At 38.8% G+C, this 19,458-nt stretch overlaps 1 protein-coding gene across 1 annotated transcript in view; it reads left to right on the top strand.

Annotated features, from left to right (window-relative positions):
• Positions 1 to 19,458, top strand: part of IFT88 (intraflagellar transport 88) — a 1,839,004-nt gene that overhangs the window by 299,091 nt on the left and 1,520,455 nt on the right. The window contains exon 6 of the mRNA XM_044073191.1: positions 12,525 to 12,588. Coding sequence (XP_043929126.1) covers positions 12,525 to 12,588 — 64 coding nt within the window. The remainder of the gene's footprint in view (positions 1 to 12,524; positions 12,589 to 19,458) is intronic.

The raw sequence follows: 19,458 nt of genomic DNA, 5'->3' as shown, positions 1-19,458 counted from the left end.
ATGAGAAAGCAACTTAGACCTTTAATAGTAAAGGTCTAATCCTACCAGCAGAAGGAGTTAATTCTGACAAAACGTGGGAGGCCGCAGAGTGTTTGTGGAGAATGGTTACTCGTTGTACACTAGGCAGAAGAAGAATAAATTAATTCCACTATTCAGGGATTGTTGAAATGCAGGTGTGAGATTCAAACTACTGTACCAAACTGTCTTCAAGGTATTCTTCCCTGAAGGGACAAAATCATTTTTTGGTGAAGCACATGCTAAGGAGGAACTACAAAAGTGTGTCCAACAAAAAGTGAGTTGTGAAGCAGAAGGAGATTCTGCTTCTTGTTTTTCTGGTAATAAAGACTGCAGGGAAGATGATACCTGTGAAACCTTTCCCACTGTTGCAATGAAAAATGTTGGAGAGAAGGAAGGGAGCATGAGAGTTGTCTAGAAATTTTTAGAGTATGTTGGAAATGAAGCAGAGACAGGATTTTGGGAGATGGAGATGAACAGTAATAAAATCAGTAAAATAATGTGGGATTACAGTTCAGTAATTATATTTGTGAATTATGACAAAACAAGAAAATCTGAAACTCTGGAAATATTGGACATTTTCAGATTTTGTTGGACTTGTGGGGGGACTCTAAAGTATATGCCCTACTTTGTGTCTTTAATGTTCGGAAAAATGCTTTAAGGAGGGGAAGAGATGGGAGAAAGTTAACTGTAAGTAAAGAAAACATTTTTTCTTAATAGTACTATTTTGTAGTGTATGGTTTTCTTTTCATGCTATAAAGTAAAGTTCAGGAGGTGATATAAGCTGTCTCTCCTTTTCAGCAAGGGGGAAGAGTTTTATTCCAGTATGTTCCTGGTGCCAAAGCAGGTAATTCTTGAAGGCCAGATCTGGATCTTTATTTTCTGAATCAGTTTGCAATAATTCCCTAGTTCAAAATGCTGGCTTCTCACAACTTGTCACCCCTTAGTCCTCATTTGATTTTTCTAGTGATGTTTGATTTAAAAGATGCATATCATCACATCTTTATATATCTAGAGTTCAGATATTTCCCAATGTGATTCAGGTACAGAAAATTGTATAATTTCTCTGCATTATCCTTTGGTCTATTTACTGCTGCAGAGATTGTTTACAAAACATCTGTCTCCTGTGAGCATCTACTACACACTACAAGATATTCAAATTTTTCCATGGGTAGATTACTTGCTTATCTTTGCAAAGTTTTTTTAAAGTGTCCGGAATCTCTTATTTCAGTGTAAGATATATCCTTACATGTTGGGATTCCAAGAGAATGTACAGAAGTTTTGTCTGACTCCTTCTCATATAATTGTTTTCCTGTGTTGACTCGTAGACACCTTGTTATAAAGATCTTTTCTTCCAAACTTAAAAATAGATACGTATTTAGATCTCTTCCTGAGTTTTTCCACTCAGACTACTATCTCAGCAATGGAATTCCTCAGGATTCTGTGACTCATGGCTTCTAAGATGCTTGTGATACCTCCAGTTTGGGTAAGAGAGAGACGTTTTTGTTTGGGTGAGGGGAAGGGACTGGTGAAAGATTTTCACCTGACAGGAGTGGAGATGTTGAAGTTGGAATGGTATGCCTGGTAAAGGTCAGTCAGTGGTCTGGAAAAGTGTGCTTAGTGAGAAAACTCCCCAGACTTCTCTCACTATTTCCATGGACAGGGCTGATTTACTGGGATTTGAAAATGAACTTTTTTCCACCTTTTACTTGTCTTTGGATTCCTCAAGCACTAAAATAAAAAGAGTTCCTTGTTTTTTCCTGACATGGGTGTTCAGTCGGAAGAGCAGACATTATAGGGAGATGGTGTTGTGTCAGGAATTTCTTCACAATCTAAAGTCTCAGATTCTGAGGAAAGTATCTCATCAGATTTCCCTCCTGCAGAGACATCTCTTTATGATACAGTAAGTTGAAAGAGGTTTTTCATTGGGAACAGAATGGAATTCCTATGGCACAAAAAATGTATTATGATTTGTTGCAATTACAGATGGCTAAAACTGCATGTATCCCTCCTGTGCTGTCTGCTTTAGAGAATATTTTTCTCACTTCTTTTATCTGATAGTCAACCTTCTGTTTCCAAGAAGTCAAACAGGTTGTATAAGCTACCCCAGATACACAAGTACCCGTTTTTCTAATCCTAAAGCAGATCCATTAGATATTTCTCTGTCCAAATCTGTAGCTACTAAACAGGTTACTGCTACTAATTTCATTCTCTTTGACAATGATAGGAAAGTAATGGATAAGGTGAGAAAGAAAATGTATTCTTTCAGTACTTTAACTTTCATGATTTTGAACTGTAAGGCTCCTATGTTAAAGATTTTATCTTTTGTGAATATGCAGAAGTTAATAGTTATCCTTCCTTCTGAGTTAAAGAATTAATTAACTGCTTCTGTGATGGCTGATGCTTAGGTGAATAAACATATTTGCGAGTGTAAATAAGATGATTCTGAGTCCTCCAGAACTGTTGCCTTTGGTTCAGTTTTGAGGAGACTTGCTTAGCTGCATTGTAAAAACTGTCCTGAAGATGTTAAATGTGAAATTGTAAATTCTCTCTGTTAGAGGTTTTGGTTGGCATTCTGCAGTTGAAGCTCTTAAGTGTGATGAAAATTGATTTAAAGTTGATGCAAGTTTTTCAGCCATCCTTCTGAACAAAACATAAATGTCCCTCCTCCACAGCATCCTTTTCCAATAACGCTGGAAAAGAAGCTAGAAGACAGGCTTTTAAAAAGCAGTGGCAAGGTGGCTTAAAAAAGGAAAAGCCTGTAAAAGCCCAAACCAGCCTTCCCAGTCAACATGACTGTCTACCTGTCCAGGTTCTCCCACCCTCCCACTCTGGCAACCTTTCAGCATCCTTCAAACTTCATCTTCCATTTTGACATCAGATAGTTTTAAACAGCTGGGTTCTGAAAATAATCCAGTGGTGGTACACTTTGCAATGAGAATCTCTTCATACTTTCCAGGGAATTCCTCCTAGTACAGGAAACAAGACCTCTCTATTTTCTCTCATCCTGCACCATGTGTATCTCAGGCAGTCATAGAACCTGTACCCCCATTTCCTAGGCAATGTCTTCTAATTGAGAATTTTCCTAGTTCTCAAGCAGAAGGACCCTGAAGACCTGTGTTGGATGGTCCATATCTGAACCTGTTTGTCAAGATTCAAAAGATGTTCATCATAATGATCACTGCTGCAGCAGCCTAAGCTATATGGGTTATATCCTGCATAGAATATATCAGCCAGCCAGCTTCCTAAGCTTCATGGTACTTTCCATGTGCCCAAACCATTAGTCATGTCAAGGTGAGCTGAATAAAGTCAAGTTTAGGCACCAAGCCCTTCACAGCTTTTCTTCCACTGAAGACTATCCTCCTGCGGACTTTCAGTGATTAACTGCTGGCTAAAGCTATTCCATTGCTGAGCAGATAAGTTCCCTTTGGGGAAAAAAAAACTTATCACAGCTTACTTTTTATGCAAAAGATTAACTTTTAAGTTAGGTAAAAGTATTTTTGTTGACTGTCTTGTGACTTTGCTTTTAAATGGGAGTGTCACTTAGTGGTAAAAAGTTGTTTAAAACTCTGGTGAAACTGTTGCTATTTTATTTTTATAAAGTACTTTAAACTAGATTCCTTCTCCAGGTGCTTTGCTAGGGCTATTGTCTAGTACTTCTTGGACCCACATCTTTCTTCTTCCCACTCCTAAACTATGATAATCTACCCATATAGCTTAAGCTACTGCATCAGTGATTGTAATGGTGAACATGGTATAGTTCTGTAAGCAACTGTACTATGTTCACCATTACAATCACTGCTGCAAAAGCTTAAGCTATATGGGTAGATTACCATAGCTTAGGAGTGGGAAAAGAAAGATGTGGTAATCTACTCACATAGCTTAAGCTACTGCAGCAGTAATCATAATGGTGAACATAGTATAGTTGTGTAAGTAAATTTACCATAATAATTGATGTTCGGGTGGTCACTGTTACAGTAGCTGTTCATGCTTTCCATCTCCCTTATTTTTTGTATACGTTTTTGCTAGGGTGTGGCCATGTATTGTTTTCTTTTCATAGCTTTGTCCTCTCATGACTTTAGTCTGTTGGCATAAAAGCACTGAAGGACTTGGCACCCAAATCAGACTTTTACTCGGCTCAGCTCAAGCTGACTAATGGTTTGGGCATGTGGAAGGTCCCTTGAAGCTTTAGAAGCTGTCTGACTGTTATAGCCTCTGTAGAATATAACCCATATATCTTAGCTGACTAATGGTTTGGGCATGTGGAAGGTCCCTTGAAGCTTTAGAAGCTGTCTGACTGTTGTAGCCTCTGTAGAATATAACCCATATATCTTAGCTGACTAATGGTTTGGGCATGTGGAAGGTCCCTTGAAGCTTTAGAAGCTGTCTGACTGTTATAGCCTCTGTAGAATATAACCCATATATATTATGCTACTGCAGTAGTGATTGTTTGAACATCTATTGTTGTAGTAAGTTTACTTACACAACCATACTTTCAGAATGTTATTTTTTCAGTCTCTTGTGCCTGTAATCCCCACTCTAGCTTTCACGGCAAAGCTTGATCTAAAGAAAGCCTATAATCACATTCCCATTGCACATAACTGCAGGCATTTCTAAAGATTTAGTATATCTGGCTGACATTATCAGTTCTGTGGTTTGATATTCACAAAATGCAAAGTTCAGTCATTGCTCAATTCAGACTTCAACATTTCACATTTTTCCATACTTGAACAATTGTCTTGTATTTGCAGACTCTTTTTCCAGTTGACAAGAGGCTTTGTCAACTGTTCAGAAACATCTTCTCAGTCTGGGGTTCCAAATCCTCTTTCGGAAGTTGTCTGTCATCCTTTTCTCACAGAATGATTTTTTTCTGTGACGTTTGTTGGACTCAGCTGTCAGAAGTCTTTCTTCCTTCTGACTGGAGAAACTCCATTCTTTCTAAGTTTCTCCAGTCGAAGTCATGCTTATTCAAGAGAGTTTCTCAGGATATTGGGATACATGACAGTGATTATTCTCTTGCTTCCTCTGGCCAGGCTACAATATAAGGAAAATACAGATCAGTCTGCGCTCAGCATCTATATTCTTTGTCTTTTTAGATCCCAGTTCTAGGATTTGTAAAGAGGGAGATTGGATGGTAGCTATACCAGATAGTTTGTAATCCTGGTCTTTCATTCTCCCAGTCAACCCTTGCATTTCCCCCTATTTAATAATGCTCAAGTTAACCAGTTTTTGAAATGGGTATTTTACATACCCATCCACTTAGGAGACAGGTAGCCACTCCTTGGGATCTTAAGTGTGTGTTTAAAAAAAAACTTACTCTGTCTCCATTTGAACCAGTGCATCTGGCTGATTTGAGGTTGCTGACATAAAAGAATGTTTTGCTTACTGCTCTGACATCTGCTAGGAGTGTATCAGATTTACAAGCCTTTATGGTGAGTAACCCTACCTCATTTTTTCACAAGGACAGGATTTCTTTGAGAACAAATCCTACATTTATGCCTAAAGTCATCCCAGAATTTACTTTAAGCCATACTATTCAGATCCTAGTTTTCTTTCCTGTACCAAAGAACATGAGACAAAGGTTTCTTCACTCTTGGTGTACATAGGCAGCTCAGATACTCACTAGGTAAAGATCAACCTTTATGGAAATTTGAACAGCTTTTTGTCTCCTGTTAAGGTAAAAAGAAAGGAAAACCAGTTTCTAAGCAGTGGTTTTGTGGTTATTGTATCATGCTCTTGTCTTTTTGTTGTATTTGTCACATAACATTGACAAAGCACTACAAACTGTCCTCCTTTTCCAGGTCCAGAGCAGGCTTTACTAAAATCATTTCTCCTGGAGCTCCTGTAGTCTTAGTTTGTGGGCCTCTTCCCTTTTTTCCTAAGCTATGGTAATCTACCTATATAGCTTTGGCTACTGAAACAGGATTTGTTAGAGCATCTGCTTGAACAATTGTACTAAGTTCAAAACGTAGATCACTGTTGCAGTAGCTGCCCCTCCCTTCGATACTATTTTTATACATTTTTCTATTGTTGACAGGGTGTGGATTTTACCACTACTGTTTTGATATATAGTTATTCTGTTATTGTTTCCTAGCGCAATGCTTAGGGCTGTTGCTTCCCTTCGTCTTTCAGTTTCTCCTGTTAGGAGTCACCACAGTGGAACACCGGTTCACAGATTAATTGGCAGTGGAGTTTTTACAGTGTCAAGTTGCCAGCCCAGCACCTCACAGAAGGCACACACACACCTACTGCATGTCTTTAAAACTCATTCAAACATAGGGAGGCTATGCAGATTCCCCAAGGAAGGCGCTCCAGCTGAGAATCGAACTAGAGAACTCTCTTGCTGTGAGACGACCATGCTAACCGCTGCACCACAGGCTGTTGCTTCCCTTATAGACAAAAAATGCTCTGAGAATTTTTTGCGCTCCAACTGTCCTTTTTAGGAGGTCTGCATCATCTCCTGACAGTTGGGAGAGTATGGTAGGTGCCCAAAGCTTTGTTAAGCTGGCTGTATGCAGGTGATAAGACCCATATAATTTTGGGCTAATCCAGTAGTGATCTGTCAGAACATCTACTGTTATGATAAGTTTGCTTACACAACTGTACTTTCCTTTATAAAAAAAAATCCTTCTTCAGATCCTGAAGTAATTTCATTGGAATCTGATAAACCAACCGGGTTGCTCCTTTTCACGATTGACCTTTCCAGTGATAAAGAGAGTAGGGCTGTAGATTGTTATGAGGAAAAGTGTACACCTCTACTACACTTGCCTTTAGGACTACAAACTTTCAAACCTGCATGCCCAGATATATTTTTGGCTACTGTGGGAGACATGACCAAGCTGTTAACAGACTTGCCTGATTCAAACTCTAAAGTTTCTTTCTCTTCACTTCTTAACTGTGCTTCCCAGGTAGCACTCTGTTAAATGCAACTACTGAGATGCAGCTGATGCATCTTCCAGAGCTGCAGCAACAGGTTCAGTTTTAAGATACTGTTTGCTTAGGCTTCAGTCCTTGTCTGAGGATGTAAAGAATAGATTATTGGATGCTCCATTAAAAATAGAAACCCTTTTTGTTCCTGCTGCTTCTGATCTCTTTAAAAATCTTACAGGTGAGAGGAAATTTCAGAACAAGCCCAAATCAGATTGTAAAGGACCTAAAGGTTCCTTTTCAGACAGATTGTCTTAATTTGTGAATATATGCCTCTCCCCTATCCTCCTCCTTCCCTCCCTTGGTCTTCCCCCTCCTTCCTTTTTCATACAAGTTGCCTGTTTCTCTCTCTACTTTGGAAGTAATAAACTCAGACAAATGGGTACTTAACATCATTTAGAAGGGATATAAATGCACTTGACTGGATCCACCTACATGTTTAGGTATCCTGCAAGTATACCCAAGCCAAGAGCACCTAATTCCCCTCATCTTAAAAGAGGTACTTCTTCAGGGTACCATGGAGCAATACCCACCCCTCCATTTGCACACAAAAGAGTTTTTATTCAGGACGTTTCTTAGTCCCAAGAAAAGACAAATTCTGGATTTATCAGTTTTGACACCTACATGAGACTCATAAAGTTCAGAATGCTGTCCTTCAAGCTTTGCTCCCAATGATTCTTCCTCCTGTTTTTTTTTTTTTTTTTATTACCTTGGATCTCAAGGATGCGTACCTGCACATTCCTGTTCATTCAGACCCCTGGAAATTCTTAAGATTATGCACCTTGCATTCTCACTTTCAGATTTTTGCTTTGCACTTTGGTCTTTCTACAGTCCCAAGAGTATTTAAAAATGCTTAGCCCCAGCCATTGCTTTTTGGAGCCTTTGGGGTATCCATATCTACCCTCACATGGACAACCTCCTTCTTTGGGTAAATTGAGACAAAACTATGGATGTTTCTCTGAGCTTGGGTTTCATAATAAATCACAAAAATGCTATTCTTCTATCTCAGGATCTCTTTTCTTTCTGGGTTACTGCTTAAGCATTATTTCATTGAAGGCATTGCTCCCCAAGACAAAATTCAGGTTCTTATTGCCTTCCTCCAGTCTCTTCTTTCTATAAACTTAATCTCAGCAAGAGAAATATTGAGAACCATAGGGGTACATGGCTTCTACAGTTCAGATGATACCACACTGAGATGTCCAAATGTGGAATCTGGCAAAAGGTTTCTCAAGTCTGTTTGAGCACAGCAATGCCACCCATAGCATTTTCCTGTTCCTTTCTTGCCCTTCATTAAGAAGGAATTTCTGTGGTGGATCAGACAGATTTCTCCCAGTTAGGGAGTGTTATTTCTAAATCCTGCTTCTTGCCAGGCAATGCTTTAGATCTGGCATGGGGAACTTGTTATATGAATATAAAAGTATAGGTTATTTAGTCAGGGCAGAACAAGAAAAGTTTACATCAGCATTAAAGAAATGAAAGCTCTGTAATCCTGGTCGTCAGATTTCTTTACCATCTTTGAACACTAGGAACCCTCTGAAACCAAACAGACAATACCCACGGTAATGTTGTACATCAACAAGCAGGGAGAGATAAAATCTTGCAAACTATGCAGTCTAGCCATGATTGCTTGGGAGATTGCACTTCAATACAACCTCTTTCTTCAAGCAGTTTACATTTCTTTTGGGATGACTACGGTGACGGATTCATTGTGAAGATACAGGACAAACCCTTATGCTAGATAGAGAGGTCTTCCTACATATTGTCCAGCAGAAAGGTGTTCCTCAAGTAGATTTTTTTTGCCTCCACTCTGAACAGACAGCTCAGACTGTTCTGCTCTAGGATTCCATGCCTTTGGGAATGGAAGGTGGATGCCATATCTTTGTCATGGAAAGGGAAATTCCTGTACATATATCCTCCTTTTTCTCTGATTCCCAAGGTCCTTCTAAAAATCAAGGAGGACAACTGCAGGATTCTTTTATTCACCCCCTTCTAGCCCAGAAAACACTTGTTCTCCCTTCTTTTTCACCTGACCAAGGGGGCAATCACAAGTTACCCCAGAGGATGTCTTACTTGCATATACCAGTCCAAGATAGCCATTTCCAAGAATATTCTGTTTCTCTAAGGTACGGCACTGTCTGAGTTTGTATATATTATATATAAATTCAAATGGATGTGAAGGGAGTTTGCACTCCACATCAGGGAGTGCAGGGTAGCCACTCCTTGGGATCTTAGAGCAAGTTTTTTAAGCACAAACGTGTCTCCATTTGTACCAGCTCATCTGGCTAATTTGAGGCTGCTAACATGAAAGCCTGTTTTGCTTACTTCTCTGACATCTGCTAGGAGTTTGTCAGAGTTACAAGCCTTTACGGTGAGTAACCTTACCTCATTTTTTCACAAGGACAGGACTTCTTTGAGAACAAATCGTACACTTATGCCTAAAATTGTCCCAGAGTTTACTTTAAGCTAGACTATTCAGATCCTAGTTTTCTTTCCTGTACCAAAGAACAAGCGAGAGCATTCTTCACACTCTGGGTGTACATAGGCAGCTCAGATACTATCTAGGTAAAGATCAACCTTTAGGAACAGTTGAGCAGCTGTTTGCCTCCTGTGAAGGTAAAAAGGAAAATATGGCATCTCCACCTTTCCTCATTTTTTGATAGGGACATTGTGTTCCTTGAGACTAACACCTCTTTCATACCTAAAGTGGTTAATGAAATTTCCCCTTAACCAGTCAATAAACTTGCCTTCTTTTTTGTTTCTGAATCCTCAAAACAAAGGGAAACAAATTTTACATTCTTCAGATATCCATAGACAACCTAGATGATATTTTGACAAAACAAGTCTGTATGAAAAACTGAAGAGCCTTTTGGTTCCTTTCAGGATAAAGAGCTGGGTAGTTCAGTCTCCAGACAAACCATTTCTAAGTAGACTTCCCCTGGCTATTTCTTTTTGTTATTCCTTCCATGGGAATCGCTTTCAAGTCTGATTAAAGCCTATTCCACCAGAGTAGTTGCATCCTCAAGGGATTTCTTCAAAGGTCTGGAATCTAGATCTCTTTTAGAAAGAAGCAACCTGGTCACCTGTCCACATTTTTCCTAAGCATTATAAGATTAAAGCATTTTTAGATGTAGGACTGGTTTTGCCAGATCTATCCTTCTTGGATTTCTGAACTCCAGTTCCTTTGCTTCACCCCTCCCATTCCTGCGAATAAGCTTTGAGAATCTTCTCATATGTTGCAAATCCTGCACCAGCGATTAATGAAGGACATAGTACAGTTGTGTCAGAACTTACATTAACATTAGATTTCTGATTGAATCACTGTTGCAGTATGACTTCTCTCCGTCTTTCCCCCCAGTTTTTTATACTTGTTTTCCTTCTTTGCCTGAGGTGGGATCCACTTTTACATTATTTTCTTTGATTGCCTCATTTTCTTGTACTATTTTGGTCTGGGACAAGGAAGTCATAAGGATTTTTGCACCCGTATGTCTCTTATGCATTTTTGCACTTTAGGCATACATCATAGAAACTGTGCAAGGGGAAGATGCCCAAGCTTTGATACTCTGGATGGATGTACAGTATCCTTGGCAGGATGCTTCCCATAGGTAGTGAATACTGCAACAGTGATTCGGTTTGACATCTATTATCATGGTAAATTATTGCACAACTGCACAATCTGGCTGTGTAGGTCCACTCTAAGTCAGCATACACACCCTCTTTCCCCTAGCTTCATGGTCAACATTACCTGGAGGGTTAGTTGTTGTTTTTCTGTATGTGTAGTGCTCTACTTTCAAACAGCATTCCTGAGATCTGCAGAGCATACAGGCTTGTGCAGCGTTATTGGAAAAAAGGGAGTGGCTAGTAGCCTTTGGAAATGTTTTAGATGCTAAGCTAACTGCAAGTCAGTGGTACAGTATTACTAGTTGATGAGGATGGGTCCACTCATTCACCTCTTTTATTATGATGTACATAACTTTTATATATTTGAGATGAATGTCTGAAATTATTCATTTTTACCTTCCCCTTTTTGTATGCTTTGGTGAGTGGCCATATATCCGGGAATTTGCACTTCTTTACAAAGCTAAAAATAGAATAATTTAGCAAGAAGGTTTATGCTATAGCAGGTTTTTTACTGAAATTTTATTGACTTTCAAAACCAGACCGATGACACAAAGGCAGGGTGTCTATCTGTGCTGCTGACACCCATGTTTAGGAATGAACATTGGCTGCTGGTAGGGCTAGCCAGAGACAGTAGATTGAAGCAGCTGGTAACCATCTCTCCTGTCCCATGGAGAAGACTCAAGGAATGATAACTGTGTAGCCTCTGTTGGAGACCAAAAGTCTTTCACTTCATCCTGTCAGGACTGGTGGGTTTGTCATGATTGCAGAAGCTGCTACCCTTACTAGGGATTCTGACCTACCCACTACATTCATGAAAGTTCCTGACTCCATAATTGCAACACCCATTTAGATCCCTTGCTCCCTGAGGTTAATAGAAAGGGTACCATAATGTTTTCTTCTGTAAGAGTCTGATAAGGCCCTCCTCATGAAGGCATATGTTCGGCACACCTGGTAAGAAACTATTGGGGGATCTAAGAGTATGGCAATTAGTTGAAGCTAGTGAGTACTGCCATAGGCTGCATGGTGGTGTGAGGGAGCTAAAAAAGAAATTTTGAGTTTTTAGAAATGCCTGCAGGTTTGATTTGGGAAATATCGGAGTGCCCTGGTGTTGCATGCACCATTTAAACCAGATGCCTCTTTGAGTATTGGGCTGGGATCTCTTCAATAAGTGAAAATTTAGATTTCTGTCGCTTTATCCAGAGCAACAGAAGGAGGGACTATTGGTTGAATCTACTTCAGAGGTCCTTCACAAAGATCTACAGGTGTGGTGGGTATTTGCATATCAAAATTTTACTGCATGGAGTAGTTTTAATTAATACTTCTCATTACAAAAGTTTAGGTATGCAGTGCCACAGAGAACTTGGATGAACACCCAAATGTAATGACATTTAAAACACTAAGTTTCTAAAAATGGATGCAACTTTTAACTCCTCTGCATCCCTTCTCTACACACACAGCTGTTCTTCATGGTTACACATCCTCCATCCTGGTGTTTGTTTTTCTAACAATACCAGGTTCAAAACCAACCATTTTAGTGAATGAGAGCACATAGAATGCTGAACATCATTCATTCTGTTTCGGTTGGTAGCTGTACATTGTAATAATATGAGCATTGTTCCAGGCATACACTCACTTCGTTATAAACAACATTCCTTCAGTCTTAGTTGCTTATCAGGCAGACTGGGTTTCCTGTTGATAGAAACATAGTTCAATTGATTTCTCTTTACTTATAGAGTGTGAGGCTGATATCCTTGATGTTTACCAAACTGACCTTGATTGAGCTATAGTCTATCCCTTTATTTTACTACATAAATTGCAGCTATTTTGAAAGTATGAATTGCCACTTGTATGGAGATGCTCTGATTTCTTTGGACTAACAAAAAGCAGGAAAAATATGAATATTTACCAACTAGGTTGTTTTGAAGAGTAAAGTAATAATCAGTTAATGAATTTTATTTTTTCAGGAGGGAGCTGCTCGACCAATGACAGCTGTGCGTGCTGCTGGCTTCTCCTCAAAAGCATTACGAGGTGGTATGACTTTCCTATTGGTGACGTTCTAAATACAAATTGTATATCTTGTTACATTTGTTCACTGCATTTGTACTGGTGAACTAAACCTTTTGGCATGTTTTCAGATATATCTGTGAGAATACAGGAATTAGCAACACAGTTAAGATAATGCAAGTATAACATAAGCAGTGACAAAAATGGAAATTGAGCCCAGGGAGATGCACTGTATACAATTCTTGGAAATGTCTACTATTTCAGTTCTTGCTGTGAGGACTATTGCAGAATCATAATAAATGAAAAAAAAAAAAAAAAAAAAAAGAATCATAATAAATGGGCTTCTTCATATTCACTTCAGACATTTATTTGCTATATGAATTGATGATACCATAGGAAGTAGAAGGCTAATAGTTCAGAGACCATTTGTGCCTTGCTAGTAACCATCCCAGGCTCTGCCAGCCTTTTCAAGGATGGCAAGGTATGCAAGTCCCAGCGTGTATTTTATGGTACCCATCAAATTTTCTTAGTTATATTTGAAGGCAGAGAATCACACTGCTTGATATGCAAGAGACATCGATTCCAGAGCAAGGGGAAGCACTGGGTGATGAACCCCTCTCTCCATTTAGTTTTGTTTATTCTCTGATATAGATTAAGATCTCTTGTTTTATGTTGGCTGTGCTGTTTGACACACAGAGAAAAAGGAGGACTCTGATAATGCGATATATGAGGGCATGGAAAACAAGGCATAGATCTGCCCTCTAGAGTCTGTATGGGACTTAGTATAGGAAGACTGATGGCATCCTTTCCTGAGAGCCAATTTTTTTGAGGTCACAAGGAGATTTTGCCAGTAGAAATGACTGCAAGTAGAGGTGCAGAAAATAGGCAAGAGGGGACTGAAATTTACCGGAAAAGCTGGCAGAGGAACCAGGGTATTGGGAGCAAATACGTAGAGAAGGAGAAAAGTAATATATTGGGTTGAGGCTAAGAAAACGTTTGGACTGTAGGCTAGAGACTGCTGTCCCTACCAGGGATTGATATCAGAGTATAGGCAAAGTGAAAGACCTGCTCTGGCAGAGTTTTTGTTTTGTTGAATCTAGAATAGAAGTTGCTGCTAAAAAATAGATAACTAGTAGGGCATATAAATATTTTACAATAACTGAAAGACTCAGAGTAGGTTAGGAAAAGTTGGGAAGAGAGACTGGATAAGCAATTAACATGAGAACAATGGGAAGACATATGTATGGCTCCCAAGTATGTAGCAAAGTCCAGAAAGTATAGGATCTTTGCGTAGAGTTTTTTTGTTGAATCTAGAACAGAAGTTGCTGCTAAAAAATGGATAACTAGTAGGGCGTATAAATATTTTATGATAACTAAAAGACTCAGAGTAGGTTAGGAAAGATTGGGAAGAAAGAATGGAAAAGCAATTAAGAATGGAAAAGCAATTAACATAAGAACAATGGGAAGGCATATGTATGGCTCCCAAGTATGTAGCAAAGTCCAGAAAGTATAGGATCTTTGCTTGAAAGTGTTTGCATAGCTATTGTTATACCCCAAGCAGACTTCAAAGAATTTTTTTCTCAGGCAGATAGCAAATGTTAGAGGTGTGATTTTGAAGAAAGAGGTAACTGAGAACATAGTTTGGAGAGTATAATGAGATGGCAGATTTTTAAAATTCAGCAAAAACAGATTCCCAGCAGGAACAAAAAACTTGGAAAATAAAGAAATAATCCCAACAACGACCTGGAACACACCAGCTTTATTGACAACAAAATGTTCCTTCGACTAAACGCTTTCACCAGTAATTGGCTTCATCAGAGTCAAAGAAACCTCTAACTACAACAGAATAAATAGTAAATTTTTTTTTTCTACAAACACTTAATTAGTTAATTGATAAGCCAATCATCAGCCATAAAATAACATTAGGTGAACTGCCCTTAAAAAAGTGCTTAGTACAAATCATTTCATCTAAAACAAATCAAAGAATCCATTTAACAATGTGTATAATACCTAGCCAAATTTAAACATATCCACTAAGTTCCACAAACAACAAAATTGATTGAAAAGTTTAAGTGAACATATTAAAAGTACTATAAAAATGTATTCCATGAATTAAAAACATTGATATATAAAAAACATGTGTATAAAAAGAACATAGCAGCAGGCGATGCTAATAAACATACCCAAGCTGAAAAAACATTTGCTTTTAACTTTTGAAGTTTGAAACAATATCAAAACACTATTATGTCCCCATAGTGTACCTGTTCCGGATACACATTAAACATTGTTCCCAGTATAGTAAATGTGCTAAATAATGTTATTAGATCTCTGCTTTAACATGGGCATGAGGGAAATATCTTCATTAAGTCCTGGTGGTCCCGTGGTGTTTAACCTCAATTGCCACCTTGCTTCTTTGCTTTCAACAAGAAGTCTGTCATCGCCACCCCTACAGTTCAGTTCCACCCGATCAATAACAAAGAAAATGCATTTTTTAAAATTGGGACAACCAACACTATGTTTGAATAGGGCATTGTGCCCATCTTTCCTTCTAATGGCCCTAAGATGTTCAATCCTGTCCTTTAGCTTTCGGACAGTTTTTCTGACATAGAAAGCATGGCAACTGACACACGTGGCAACATAGACCAACATCGTAGTATTACAACTACATCTCCCTGGGCATGATAAATCATAATCATGCCCATGTATTGCCATGTATGGCCCATCATTAATGTAGTGACAAAATTTACATGACCCACATTTGACCATCAAAGACTTGTACCATCTATTTTTCTTGTCCTCCAGGATGTTTTTAATGTTTTTCCCCCTACTGAATACCACCGTAGGTTGAGCCCCCAACTTAGTCTTGGTGTATTCATTGAAACAAACTTTCCACAATTTTTTAGTTGTTTCAATAAGGGGGGTACACAAAGGGTTGTATTTTAAAACAAGTACGTCAGAATTATCCCATGTGGTAGTACCCACAGTTTTAATACCTGATGTTAAAATAGGAGAAAAAGATGTGGACCTTTTGGAAAGCACTTCACGTTTTGTATTTAAAACCAATTTTAGGGGATAACCTCTGTCTAACAACATCCCTACTAAAGTGTACATCTCATCCAAGAAAATCTTCTCATCACTAGCCAGTCTTGATAACCTCACCATTTGACCCTTAATAATGCTTTTTCTCTGATGGTGAGGGTGGCAACTATTGAACTGAAGTAGGGAGTTGGAATGTCTTTTTTTTCCTATGTATGTTACTTTGTAGCCCCTTATCAGTGATCTTGAGATGAATATCAAGATAATCTATTTCGGTCTGGTGCCATGTGTAGGTGAATTTCAGGAAGGTAGTGGTATGATTTAAGTACTCTACAAATGTTTTGACCTCCTCCTCATTGCCTTTCTACAAATTAAGAGCATCGTCAAGGAACCTATTGTACATCAGAATATTTTGCATAAAGTTAGTGCAAAAAATATGGGATCTTTCCCAATGCAACAAGACCAGATTTGCATAGACAGGGGCACATTTGACACCCATGGCAACACCAGCAATCTGGTGAAACAATTCACCTTCAAAGGTTAAATAGTTGTTCCTAAGAACCAATTCCATTAGTTCCACCAGTTGGTCAATTTTTTTCTATCTATCCTATCACATGTGAGCAAGGATTCTCTGAACCAATTTAATCCCTCATCATGGGGAATAACTGTAAATAAATTCACCACATCAATGGTGAGAGAGGAATATTGAGTGGCACTGTTGGTATGTCTTAAGCATTCCAAACAGTGCCATGAATCCTTCAGAATATGCTCAATTCCATTGACAACACATTGGGACCCAAAATCCACAAATGCCGCCAAAGGTTCAGTCTTAGAACCCCTGGCCACCACAATAGGTCTAAAAGGTGGGTTGTTGACATTTTTGTGGATTTTGGGAATCACAAAAATGACTGGTGTAATTGGATGGGGGACTGTCAAAAATTTTACTTCATTCTCATCTAAGACACCTTGGTATAAAGCATCCATTAAGTATAAATCAACACCAGTGTAGGCTCTATTTATTTCATTTTTTGAAACTCTATGGTATGTGTTTGTGTCATTCAGAATCTCGTGCATCCTAGATACATAGTCTATGTGACCCATAATGACTGCCCCCCCCTGTCGGGCTTCATAATCCTGACATCCCTGTTTTTTGCTAAATTACAAAGAGTTAGTCTTTCCTCATGACTGAGATTGTCATGCTGTGTAAAATTAGAGTTGTTATTTTGAATAATTTCTCTAAATTCTTTTTCACACATCCTTTCAAAAATATGAACTTCCATGTGATTTGGGGGAATAAACGTACTTTTTCTTTTTAAGGTTCCCATACAATCGTTAGTATTAGTGTTGACATGTTCAGAAAAAAACATCCTAAGATTAAGTTGCCGGGTGTAAAGCTTCAAACTAATAAGAACATCAGCTATGTCAAGTTTAAAAACTGGGACAAATGTAGTCCCTTTACTTAGTTTGAAATGTGCTTCATTAATAGTCAAACTACTAAAACTGTAAATGGTGAAACCATTGTGCACAATGACTTCACCACTCATATCATCAGAATGTCTAGATGAATTTGCAAAACCAAAATTCTCTTGAGTTATCTATTGTACCAAAGTCAAAACCATCAGTCCCAAAACATAGGCCTGAACAATTGAAGTCATCTAATATCTGTTGTTGGCTTGCCTCTGGTACTTTTTGTGGTTGTGATAGTTCCTGCGCTGGTTGTGACCATTGTATTGGTTCTAAGACTCGCCCTGCCTCTGGTTCTTTAACCTCTCCGATCTCCTCAGAGGGGGGCGGTTGTTCCAAAAAATGGTCACCATTAGAATTGTCATTGTCCAAAAAATAACCCTCCTCATAGTTGTCACTTTGTTCGTGACTAATAACATTGTCATTTGAGTGAGTAGACCTAGAGTCTTTCATGGGGTACACACGTTTGTTTTTGTAGTCAGCTTGATCTCTTGCCAACTTCTTACATTTAATGTTAACATTATTTTTGACAAAATCCTCAACATTTTTAAGTAGTTTTTGGTATTGGGGGGTATATTGTGGAAATACAGATCATTCACAATGTTAGAATGTAAAGCATTAATTTATTTTTCCAATACTGCCAGCTTGCTATGATAGTTTCTAATAACAATGTCTAAAAGCGCCAAACCAGCTCGACCAGTTCACCAAATGCGCTGGATTTTTGATCTATACCAAACGGTAACTTCCACAATCTCAACCCTTTAGGCACTTGCTTAAGTGCCAAAGATTTACTGAGGAATGCGTTGTCCAACTGAAGTGCTCTGAATTTCTTACACACAGACGCAAAGTTGAAAAGTTGTTTTTGCAAAGTAGGTCTGTTGTCTGACCCACCATTGCTTTCAGAAAAACAAAACTCCTGCGTTCTCAACCATTCCAGCAGGTCACATCCTCGTGGTTCAGCCCGTGCATTTCCTGCATTCGTTTGGTTAGACCCGCTTGCCACAGGTGAATGCAAAGTAAACAGTTCAGCCTGTGTAGGAATAGAGCGTTCACCTATTGTCAATAAAGCTGGTGTGTTCCAGATCGTTGTTGAGATTTTTTAAATTCCCTACAGGGATCTCTGTCAGAAATTTATTTGAGCAAATGTCTGTAACTAAGGAAATTATTCTTTTGAGATGAGACACAGGATCTGAATTGCCTAGACATAGTAAGGCCTTATTAAATTTAATTCTGTTGACTGCCAAAAATCAATTACTAGAAAATGGAAATCAAAGTCTAAGCCAAATGCATTTCAAGTACTGAATATTATAAAAGAGATAAACAAGCTTGAAGAAGGGTCTTTAGAAAAGAGAAGGAGCAAAATTACATAGAAATAAAGGAATATTGTGAAAATACATGCAGAATGTGTACAGAATTCTTTTCAATCATAGTCTAAGCACCAGCTTCATCCCAGCTGAATGGAAAACGGCCATCGTTATTCCCTTGCACAAAGGTGGTGCTTCCACTGACCCTGGGAACTATAGACCTATTAGCCTGACTATCCGTATCTGCAAGACCATGGAGCAAATTGTCATGGACCTTATCAATAAAGATACAGGTAATCTCCAAACACTTGACCCTGCTCAGTTTGGATTTGTCAAAGGGAGATCATGCCTGTTAAACCTGGTGGACTTCTTTAAGACAGTCACCAAGGCCCTGGACAAGGGGAAATTTGTGCATACAGCCTACCTAGACTTAGCAAAAGATTTTGCCACTGTCCCCCACTCAGGCATCATTGACAAACTCACCCAGCTAGGTGTCAACCATTATATCATTAGATGGGTCACTAACTGGTTCACTGATAGAACACATATAGTCAAAATAGGGGAATCTACTTCCAACAGCAGACCTGTAACAAGTCCTGGGTCCTCTACTGTTTGGAATCTATTTCTCCAAAGTGCAAGCAAAAACTAAAGGTCTGTGGCTGAAAAAATTTGCTGATGACTGAAAACTAGGAGCGGTCTTAGAATCTCCAAATGATGTCAACATCCTACAAGAGGGTCTTGCACAAACAAATGATTGGTGCCAAAGTCATGGCCTTAAACTCGATGCAAAAAATGTATTATCATCCCTTTCGGTAAGATCAATGTTTCTGCTAACTACCACATCAGTAGCAACACCATAAGTACGCACTCAGCGGTGAGAGACCTGGGCACACACCAACGTTACCCTTGATCACTTTGTCTCCACAGTGGTAAGAAGGGCATTCTATAATGGTCATCCCCTAAGTAAGGGCATTGCCTCCAGAAAAAAAAAGTTATAACCTCCCTGTACTCTTCCCTTATCAGGCCAATAATTGAGTACAATGCCCCTTTTGGTATGTACCTTTCCAAGCACATGCAGCAATTGGAGAGA

This window comes from Protopterus annectens, chromosome 5.part1 (genome assembly GCF_019279795.1).
Source record: "Protopterus annectens isolate FY-2018-M chromosome 5.part1, PAN1.0, whole genome shotgun sequence".
NCBI classification, from domain to species: domain Eukaryota; kingdom Metazoa; phylum Chordata; order Ceratodontiformes; family Protopteridae; genus Protopterus; species Protopterus annectens.
Note: the sequence above shows the minus strand (reverse complement) of the source record. Positions and strands in the feature narration are given on the sequence as shown.